General features: G+C 55.6%; 1 protein-coding gene across 1 annotated transcript; it reads right to left on the bottom strand.

Annotated features, from left to right (window-relative positions):
- Nucleotides 1–635: 635 nt before the first annotated feature.
- GLA (galactosidase alpha) lies at nucleotides 636–6,361 on the bottom strand. The gene is made up of 7 exons (XM_069015592.1): nucleotides 6,186–6,361; nucleotides 5,827–6,001; nucleotides 5,456–5,633; nucleotides 3,869–3,960; nucleotides 2,816–2,977; nucleotides 2,037–2,234; nucleotides 636–1,851 (listed from the first exon to the last, which is right to left on the bottom strand). The coding sequence occupies exons 1-7, from the start codon at nucleotides 6,353–6,355 to the stop codon at nucleotides 1,588–1,590; spliced, it is 1,239 nt and encodes a 412-aa protein (XP_068871693.1). The 5' UTR covers nucleotides 6,356–6,361; the 3' UTR covers nucleotides 636–1,587.
- Between the last annotated feature and the right edge of the window lie 4,248 nt (nucleotides 6,362–10,609).

Here is a 10,609-nt window from a genome sequence, read left to right on the forward strand (position 1 = left end):
CTCGGAGCAGCCACTGGGTTTGGTACTTGCACCATTAGGCAGGTGCCTAATTAGGTCATTAGGCAGGTGCCATTAGCTATGGCAGCTCAGAGAGGTGAGGGACAGCTCCATGCCTATGGTTGCTCCTGCCACACGGTGTAACAGGCCTCAGCTGCCTTCTCCTGTGCCTTGGCTCCTCTTAGCATTTTCCTTGAAGGAAAAAGGCCAAGCACAGCACTGAAGTTTCAAATGGGCAACAACCAGGAGTGTGGTAGATGGTAAGGACAGCCTCCAGGACAGCTTGGAGAGGACCATCTGTGAGTAGGAAGTCTGCTGTTAGCAGGTGCTGGGAATGCAGTGCAGAGTTCACCCTTAAGGGCAACTTTCCTGTAGTGGAAATGGAGCTGGAGGATGGAGAGATGCCTCTTACCATCTTCATAATGACTGAGAGCACTCAGTTACTGAATTGTAAGAGAATTTGTATTTTTGCTTATTAAATATTGGCTGATGTGATGGCATTTTCAGATTTGTGTAGGCAGTGGTGGCTTTAGTCTGTGGGATGGACTGTATGGCTTTACCGTGTCAGCTTCACTGAGTGCTGTTTGTAGTAATCATGACAAATTTCACAAAAACTTACACGACTGGAACAAACTGGCCTGTTTTCTAAACCATGATTTAATTTCAGATAACATGCTGTACTCCTGTAGGCTGCAAGTAAGAAAAAGCTTAGCCTTTTAAAGGGATTTTAATCAAAGTGCTTAATCACAGAAGAACAAATCAAGAAATCCCGATTGTATTGTAGTCAGAAGGGAACATAATTGCACATAATGGTTGCATTAAGTGATTATCCATCTCCTGGCTTGGAGAGCCTGTGTCATTCAACCTAAAGGCTGCTGCCAGCAGTGGGAAGCAAGCACTCAGGGATTTCTGGAAGGCAGGATTCATGGAGAAAGGGGACTCCAGTGGCCACATGAAGGGTGGAGAGGGAGTTGTCATCTAAAGGGAAGTGACAGCCACTGGTGAGAGATTCCTGGAGTGAGGGGAAACCTTCATAAACTTGAGTCCTAAGGCATGATAGCAGCTGTCAAGAAAGTTGCTAAGAAGTGCAATGGTTCATGTCAGTCCCTGAGTTGTCAAAAGATGGAAGTACATGTCCACGCTCTTAAGTAAAGTGTGGGGTTTCTTCAGCAGGGTAGGAGCAGCTTTTCTTGGACTGTGTGTCTGTCTGGAGAAGACAGCAAGGGGGCCAGGGTGTGTTTCCCTCTTGTCCCTGAAATGCTCAAGGATAGCTGAAAGATGCTGCATGTGCATCCCTTGCCTTTCTGTGCTTGGTAGTGGCAGTGGGCGTAAACAGGAATTGCTGCCCTGCTGGACCCCTTCCAGCCCATTGGAGGAGCAGTTGGGTGAGATGCCAGAGAAAGGGGCACTGCTCTGCTGTTCACCCTTTCTCTGTTACCTCCTGGTGATGGAGTGATGGGTATTGGTCACAATAGGCTGAAGGTTCAAATAATGAATGCCTGAGAAAAAAGGCACATGCTTGGAAGAAGGAGATTAGTTTCCTGCCACAAGTTCAGACAGAGCCTAAGGCTGAGGAAAAGACTGTGCCTCCTATAGTGCCTGGACTTTGAGCAGCACAGTGCCTGTGGGGTTCACCTCCACGCTCAGGGAGGAGATCCAGCTGTAAAGGCCCCAGTCCCTGCTGGCTGGCAGCACCTGTCGGACGGAGCAGGCTGGGTTGCAGGCCAGCCCATTGCCGAGGAAGGTGAGGAAGAAGGTGAAGTTCTGGGGTCCCCCTATCTCCTGATGGTTCAGCACCGCCACGGCGTAGGCTCGGCCAGACAGGGGCCGCTCCCACAGCTGAAAGTTCTTGTCCTGCCAAGGAGAAAACAAACCCAGGCCTTATGCTGGGGGAGGCTGAAGGGATGGTCTTCATGCCTCTCTGTTGCAGCAAGCTTCAGGAACAAATGGGCTCACTGGGCTCCTGGTTCCCAAACCCTGAGCCACCTCTCCATCCCTCCTGTGCCCCACACTGCAGCCCCATCTCTCTCCTGCTGTACCTTGACAAGCTGGTATCCCTGCTTGCCCAGTGGATCCTGGTTGATGGCGATCACCTCTTTGTTCTGGAGCAGACCCTTGGCCTCAGGACTGATGTGCCGCAGGTCGTTGGACATGAACAGGGGTGCTGCCATAATGGCCCACATGGCCATCTGAGTCACCGACTGGTCCCAGCTCAGCCCAAAGTTTCCAATCACTAGCTGTGACAAGCAAACAAAAAGTGCCTGGTAACGCTGCCTGCTGAGGATAAACTGGGCCACCAGTACAAGGAAATGACAGGGTGGGACCTCTCTTTGGAGCCTGGCTAGATAGGGCGAGTGCCAGAAGCAGGACCAGCTTGTTGGGAAAAACAAGGCATGACTGTGTGGTGATTTAGGATAAGTGCCTGGTGGAAGTGAATAGAGCTCTTTAGTGGCTAGGCAGTGTTTAAGAATGCTTTTGGATTCAGATCCTTGCAATGCTGGCACCCAGGGGTTTTCACTCTGGTGGGACATCAGCACTTTGGAGATTGTCCCCCAGTGCCACACCTGTGTCCTGAACTGGTACTGCTTGTGGAGGCTGTGTGACACAAAGATGGTGCTTCCTTGCTACTATCCATAGCTGCAGTTCTCTTTCCCTTTCCACTCTGGACCTTCTCATCAAGATCCTGGTCCTAGGGTCCCATCAGAGCCCTTCGCCTCAATGTTTCTCCCCCAATTCTTTCCCTTCCAATTCTTAGCTTGCAGCTGAGGGAAGGTTTTTTTGCTGATTCTTCAAGTGGGGTGGGTGTTGATGTACTTGCCATGTCAGGATCGTTCCAGCCCCCTGGCCCAGCTATCTTCACAATGGTGTCCTGGTGAAGTGCTGTCCAATCTAAGATACTCTTTATGCTGCTCCAGGAGTCATAGACATCATAGAAGTTCCTCCAGTGATTGCAGTACTGTTTGATCTCTGTGTAATTGGGCTGCCAGAACAATAAGTGTGATTAGCCAGAGCACCTGGCTGTACAACAAGAGTGTAAACAAGGCTAGACTGGACCCAAGGGTAGCTTGGGGGAAAACCAGGATAACACCTTCCATCACCAGCTAGTTGATGATCATGTTGATTCCCTTGAATGCTTTGTGCCCAGTAACTCCACTCTGACATGTTCTAGACAACACTGTTGCTCCCCTTGGGAGACCAGTTGTGACCACCAGCTCTGTTAGAAAATTCCTTCAAGATTTTACAAAAGGTGTGACAAGGCCAGTGGGATTAAACTGTAACATCCTAGTAATTATTGCTATTTCTTGGGTTTACACCCTTTGGTGAGTAATACATTTAATTCCAGTGGGAGGGAATGGCACCATCCTGTCAAAGTGGCACAGGGGAAGCCAGCTGTGGGTGCAGGGCAACGTGTCAGTCACAGACCCTGGTTGGCAGAAATCTGTCACTGGACAATGTGGAGAATATCACAAAGCCTCTCTCATAGTCCCCAGAGCTGACTGTAAGGCTGAGTCTGCAGCACTCTGTGTCCAGGAGGGGTAACACTGAGCTATCTGCTAGGCTGTGTGTCTGCACTGCCAATGGTTTGCTGCTTGGCTCCTTGGAGATAGGAAGCAGATGGATGCTGTGGTTTTTTAGGCATGCTCCATCTGGGCTGTGCCTTCATGCTGCAGCATCCTATTGAATCAGTTTCAGCAGAGCAATGATTCAGGTATGCTTCAGGGCTCTGGAAGAAAATGGTTTTTTCCTCCATTTTACAGCCTTTGTCAGAACAGAGAGCAGCAAGTTTCTCAGGATGCTGTTTTGCCATCTTAGTGTTTTTCTCTTCTGCCCACTTGAGCCCCAGGATAAACCTTGAGAGGCAACTTCTTACCTGCTGCACAGGCCTCAAGTAGAAAGGCCACTCACAGGAGTACACAATGCTCCTTCCAGTCTTGTTCAGGGCCAGAGACATGCGCCTGTATCCTGAAGGAAGAGGACAGACAGAGGTTACACAACCTCCTTGGTCACACAGCAGAACTAATCCAATGTCACAGGTTCAGGTTTCAGTTCAACTCTTGCAAAATTAAGGTTGAACACATTTTTGTGGTTGAGACACCACAGGGAGGACAGGGGAACTTAGTCTGCAGCTGGTAACCTGCCTCCCAAGGACAGGAGCTTTGCTTGGCCATGCTGTTGCTCCAAGACTGCTGATCCTTTTGTACATAGAGCCAGGGGAAGAGGTTTAGAGCTTTCCTGTATGGCATTTTTCCTCTAGATACCCAGGAAGCACAAGTCAGTATCTATCAAGCAGTGCAGCTTTGCTGGGTAATGTAGGAGTATGTTTTCATGAGGCACTTGTACCATATGGACTGTGCAGGAATGCAAAAGCTCTAGTTTTTCCTGTCCTTGTCCCCACACAGCCTTGTTAAGTCCCTTCCAATTGGGAGAGAGGGAATGAAAAGTCTGCTCTTTCCTCTGAAACTACTTCAGGACAACTGGATTGTATCTGGGTTACACATATGATCCAACAGGAGCTCTCAGTTCAGCTGTCACTCAGGGTGCTGAGCTGTGCTCCTGTCTGTGGCAGCTGGCATATGCCCCACCATCTGGCTTTGATGGGATTGTCACTTGGGCAGGTTCTCTGTGCCAGGCAGAGACAGGACTTTGTGCAGGGCTCCTGCTGCCAAACATGGTGGTGCTGACTGTGCCAGCAGCCAGAGAGCCCAGTCAAGAGAAAAAAGCTTTCCAAGTTTAAGTGTTCTTCCCACAAATCTCCTCCTGTGGCACTGGGATTTGCCTGTGCTTCACAAGAGTCTGTAGCCAAGTCCCCTCAGCACAGGGAGCTGCTGAGCTTTCAGCTGCTGGCTTTGCCACCCTTTGTGCAAATAACTTCTGAAGTGGTATTTACACTGGTGTGCTTTAAAAGGAAAACCCCAGTAGGATTTTTATGCCATAACTCCCTTCGTTTTTATCTGTTAAAAGCCCTCCTAACTACTCCTTTCATGGCTGACACAAGCTGTTCTACCTTCAGGCTAATTCACGTTGACAAGGCCCCACCACAGGGATTAAGGGTTAAGCGTGTGAAACGCTCTGGGCTCTCCAGGACAGGCACTGCAGAAGGACAAAGCCTGTGCTGAGTTAATAGCTGAGGTGAACAGCCTGCACAGCCAGCCCCCAGAGCACACCGCTGATGTGTCTGTGCTCCTGATGTGTCTGTGCTCTGTGTGATCCGGGCTCTGGGGTGAGAAAGCTCCTTTTCCAAGCTGTGCTTGAAAGAGAGCTCCAGGAGGCTGAGCAGGTAAAAACACTTAACCCAGCAACACTCAGCACCTTGAGCTTGGGAACAGAGCCTCAGATTTGCTTTTGTAAGCAAGTCCCTTAAATGAGTATACTCAGGAGCCCTGTGCTGGGCCTAGAATTGCTGCTGCCTGCAGAATATTCCCACCCATGGGAATAGTTGCCTTGAGCCCATGCCTACCTTCTGCCAGCAGCTCCAGTGAGTCAGAGTTGCAGCCATCAAACTTGAGCAGGTCCACACCCCAGGAAGCAAATGTTTGGGCATCCAGGTCATAGTGGTCGTAGCTGCCAGGGAATCCAGCACACGTCTTGTTCCCAACATCGCTGTAGATTCCCAGCTTCAGACCCTTGGAGTGCACCTGTGCGTGCAGACAGAAACAGACCCTGGGATGGGGCAGCCACAAGGCAGGAGGATTTGGGGCAGCAAGGGAAGCCAAACTCCACTATGGCAGGAGGGCCTTATCTCAGCAGTGATGCAGCCATCCCCACCCGGCCGTCCCTGCCCTCCCCTGCTCCCGGGCTGGGGCACCACCGTGCCACGGTGGCACTCACGTAGTCGGCCAGCTTGCGGATCCCACCGGGGAACCGTTTTGGGTCCGCCCGGAGCCTGCCCTGCTTGTCTCGCGTCGGGGCCATCCAGCAGTCGTCAATGCAGATGAACTCGTAGCCGGCGTCCCTCCAGCCCTCGGCGACCATCCTGTCAGCCATCTCCACGAACAGCTGCTCGCTGCGCACGGGCAGGGCGCACGACCGGGAAAGAAAGCAGAGAACGTCTGATGTCTTACCAGCGGCACAGCCACGGGGCTGGGCGGGCAGGGGGCACACGGGGGAGCGCGGGGAGGGGAAGGCACAGCGGCTGCCGGAGCAGCCGGCCCCTGGGCTCCCCGTATACCCGTGCCCTGCGGCGGTACCTGACGCAGCGGTGCGGGTCGGCGGCGCAGTCGGTGCCGCAGAGGAAGCGCTCCCAGTGCAGCCAGCCCATGGGCGGTGTGCGCGCCAGGCCATTGTCCAGCGCCAGCGCCGCCGCCACCGCGGCCGCCGCCGCCACAACCCAGCGCAGCACCCGCCGCGCCGCCGCCATCGCCCCGCCGCGGGACCGCCGCCTGATTGACAGCCCTGACGCCCAATCCTCGGGGGGGCTGGCGGGCGGGGCTGGAGGAGCAGCCAATCGCCGCGCGGTACCGCCCGCCCCGCCGCCAATCCCGGGCAGCGAGGCGCACATTGCCCCGCCTCCAAGCGCGGGTCGCGTGGGGTGGTGTCACGTGACCGAGGCGAACGGCCCATGGCGGCCCGGTTGGGTTGTGCCGGGGCTGCCGGGCGGGGCCGGGGGAGGCGCGGCCGGGGCGGCACCGGCCGTGTGCCCGCCAGCAGCGTGTCCAGCTGGCCGAGAGACCGGTGGCACCTGGCCGGTACAGCAGTAGTGTGGCCAGCACGGCCAGGGCAGTGATTGTCCCCCTGTGCTGGGCGCTGCTGAGGCCACACCTCGAATGCTGTGCTCAGTTCTGGGCCCCTCAGTTCAGGAAGGACATTGAGCCACTGAAGCAATGAAGCTGGGGAAGGGTCTGGAGCACAAGTCCCATGAGGACAGGCTGAGGGAGGTGTGGGGCTCAGCCTGGAGAAAAGGAGGCTCAGGGGTGTCCTTATCACCCTCTAGAGCTCCCTGACAGGAGGGCGCAGCCAGGTGGGGGTCAGGCTCTGCTCCCAGGGAACGAGGGACAGGATCAGAGGACATCATCTCAAGCTCCACCAGGGGAGGTTTAGGTTGCGTATCAGGAGTCATTTCTTCACAGAAAGGGCGATTAGACATCAGAATGAGCTGTCCAGCGAAGTGGAGTCACTTTCCCTGGAGGTGTTTAAGGAAAGACTGGACATGCCACAGTGCCATGGTCTGGTTGGCAAGGTGGCGATAAGTTAGACCTGATCTCAGAGGTCTTTTCCAACCTTAACGATTGTTCTGTGTGCTCAGCAGTGCTGGAGCTGCCCAAGGGGCTGGGGGTGCTGTGAATGCAGGGTGTCTGTGTGTGCTCTGTGTGTCAGCACAGGGTCCTGGGGAAGGGGGGATTGTACCCCATGGGCTCAGGACTTGGTTTTCCCTCTGGGCTTTCAGCCCTGCCTCAAAAACTCTGTGAGAAGCTCCTGAATGAGCCTTCCTCCCGAGCACTTCTCCCCCATGCTCTTCTGTCAGATCCAGCATGATCCAGAGTGTGCATTATGGCCAGGCTGTTTGCTGCCTCTCTGCCTGTGTGGTGCTGGATCCAGCCTGTCTCTGCTTGGGGTGCTTCAGCTCATCCAGATCATTGCACTCAAAGATTTGGCCTCTCTTCAACAAGTTCAGCCACAAGAATAAGTCATGGTCACTGGGCATCGCCCCATTTGCACCAGTTACTTCTGACTGGCAGTTGAGATGAGAACCTCTGGGAATGGGCAGTGCTGGTGTCAGCAGGACCTGGAGAGCTGTAAAGGGCACATGTGTGCCAGTCAGCATCTCTGAGGTGAGCCCGGGGTTTAATCCCTGCTTTTGCAGGAGTCACACAGCCGTGAGCACTGCTGGGGGTGTCAGCACTGCTAGCACGTGTGACCTGTCAAGGAGACTCAGAGGCTCCCACTGCCATGGCAGCAGTGGGAAATGGGATGTGAGGAGCCAATTCTCCCCTGTGCCTCTCCCTGGACCAGCCCCGCAGCCCCACTGGAGCTCTTGTCGTGGTCCCCACCACAGCAGGAGGAGGGGGGCTGGATGGAACCACGGCAGGGCTGTGGCCATCGAGGCACAGGGCTCTGGGTGCCATCGAGGCATCTCGCTAGGTGTCCTCCGATCCCTGCTCTGGCACTTCCAGGGAACAAAAGCTCTTCAGAGCCCGTGGGCTGATAATCACTCCTTGTTTCAGTGCCTGGGTCCTCCCCCTGTCCCTTGGGGAGCTGAAGCGCAGAGATTTCTCAAAGTTGGACAAAACAAGACACTCTGGGGGCTGGAAAACCTCATGGCTTTGTTCTCTCTTGTGCAAAACGACAGCCCAGAGCTGGGCAGTTATTCCCTATTCCCAGCATTTGGGAGTGCCGCTGGGCTGATCCTTGCTCGTCTCTGTGTTCCAGCACTCCTTCACTGTTGCTTCCCAGGTGTCCTGCCCGCCCCCAGGAGTACCTGGCACACCCACACCCCTCGGGATGGGAGCTGTGGGATGCCCTGTGGGCTGCATGTGCTGGCTGGTGTCCCCAGAGTGGTGCAGGCTGGTCCCAAAGCCATGCTGGGGGGGCGGGTGTGGGGTTTGGCAGGGCCCTGGTGCAGCCTCTCTGAGCAGGTGGAGGTGACAGGCTGTGGTGTGATGCCACAGTTTAGGTGGCAGGGGGTGCACTGGCAGGGGGGACAGCACTGGCAGGGCTGTGCTGAGGGCTGGGGTGCTGGCACCCTGCACCTGGACCTTCCCTGTGCCAGAAGGTTCCAGTCCCCACGGGGCTGTGGTCCTGTGAGGGCCCTGTTCCCGTGGCATGGCCGATCCCAGCAGGGCATGCTGCCCGTCCAGCTCCTGGTGCTTTTCTCTTGTGTCCATTTTCCCACTTGTAATGGGCAGCCCTGGCCCACTCAGGACTGCCTGGCTGACTTTTGGAGGTTGATATTTTCTTTAAAAGAGTTCTGTGCTCAGACAATGTGTGAAGGTTGCCCCAGCAGAGCTGTCACCTGCTCCTGTGGCATTGCACTGCCCTGGCTCTGGAGTTGGGATCCCTGTGGGACAGGCTGTCCTGCAAGCATCGCTTTGTCTGCACAGGATGCTTTGCTGAACCTCTGGCAGTTGGAGTTGTCCCACGGGAGCTCCAGGCTGTGGACGTGGAGAGGGGGAAGAAGAGAAGGTTTGGCACCCTGAGGCTGCCAGGGACAGCGGCAGAGCTCAGTGCCAGCAGGGTCAGGCCCTCTGTGGTTGGTGGGGCAAGGGCCTGGCTGGCACATCACTGCAGTGCCCAGCCAAGGGCACGTTTCCTTGGCCCCACAAGGGCCCCCCAAGGAGCCCTTGGGGCTGGCAAGGGGCTGTGCTGTCCCCAACCTGTGTGTGTTTCTGGCCCTGGGCATGCTGCTAGCAGGAGTTGGGAAGCTGCCCGTGCTGATGATGCTCATTTTACTGTCTGGGAGTCCCATTAACCTGGTGTTAACTTCATTAACTTTCTTTTAAACCACCAATTAACTTGGCCATGGCTGTTGGTCCTGTGCCCATGTCTGCTTTCTGTGGTGGCCGCCAATGCACAGCTGTGAGCAGGGAATGAAAAACTGATTCCATCCAAAGACTGTGGGCTTTGCTGGGGGACTGAGCCACCTGGGCTGGTCCCTGGCCATGCTGTGAGAGGACATGGGGCTCAGCACCCCCATCCCCAAGAGGTGAGGGACCCACTGGAGCTTTGTGCTGGAGGGCAGTGGCAGCCCTGCAGCTGTGACAGTGTCCCAGCAACTCCCAGTTCAAACTGGGCTGCTGGGAGGACCAGAGGCAGGGCCTGAGTGCTGCTCCCGACCCTGAAATTGCCCCCAGGTACACCAGAACCACAAGTACCTGCAGAGTCGTGGGACAGTGGTTCCCTTTTGCCTTTGCAAGTGCGATGCCAGAAATGAGCTGCCCACCTCGCTGTGAGCAGTGTGTGGGACCTGGGGGCTTTGGCTTGGGGGGGATGTGTTGGATTTTCACATTTTTCATTCTTTTCTGTGATGTGCTGGTTCCCAGAGCTGAATGGCTCAGGGCTGACTGCAGTGTTTGTCTCCAAACATACACTGAGTGCCCAGACCTGATGTCCTGACTGCAGAGCAGGGAGCGAAGGAAGCAGGCACACCGTACTGGTGTGAAATACCTCACAGCTCTCCCCTTGGCTGCATCCTCCCTCGGTTTGGGGTGGGGACAGCAGCAAGACCCTGGGGAAGCTTCGTTTGTCCCATCTAAAGAACAACCCCACCACCAAACGGGCGTGGGTGCAGCTTGCTTTCTCTCCTCCCTGCCTCAGAAGGCCCTCGGTGGGGCCGGGCGGGCGATGGGGCTGCGCGGTACCAACAGAGCTGGTCTGTGAAACTTGGCCGGGAGCACAGAGGGAGATTGATGTTTGCTTGGGCACTCAGCCCTCAGCTGCAGGCTCTGCCCGCCCCTGCACCAGCTGGGGACAAAAGCCCCGGCCCCGGGTGGCACTGCAGGGCTGGCATAAGCCCCCCAGGACAGCTGGCAGCTCTGTAAGGTTGGCTTCTGCCCAGCGAGCCAGAGTGAAGGGGCCGAGGGGCCACGCAGGGAGGTTTGCACTCGGGGTGCTGCACATGCTCGGGTGTCTGAGCTCCACTGCAGAGCTGGAACCCCCCCGGCCCCACCTCCACCTC

Source organism: Aphelocoma coerulescens, chromosome 4A, assembly GCF_041296385.1.
Source record: "Aphelocoma coerulescens isolate FSJ_1873_10779 chromosome 4A, UR_Acoe_1.0, whole genome shotgun sequence".
In the NCBI taxonomy this organism is placed as follows: Eukaryota; Metazoa; Chordata; class Aves; order Passeriformes; family Corvidae; genus Aphelocoma; species Aphelocoma coerulescens.

Excerpts from the sequence above, each read along its gene's own strand:
- GLA (XM_069015592.1), bottom strand. The coding sequence starts at position 6,355 with ATGGCGGCGGCGCGGCGGGTGCTGCGCTGGGTTGTGGCGGCGGCGGCC. Across the intron at positions 2,235-2,815 it reads GCTGGAACGATCCTGACATG|CTAGTGATTGGAAACTTTGG; the intron begins GCAAGTACATCA and ends TGCTTGTCACAG. Across the intron at positions 1,852-2,036 it reads AGGGATACCAGCTTGTCAAG|GACAAGAACTTTCAGCTGTG; the intron begins GTACAGCAGGAG and ends TCTCCTTGGCAG.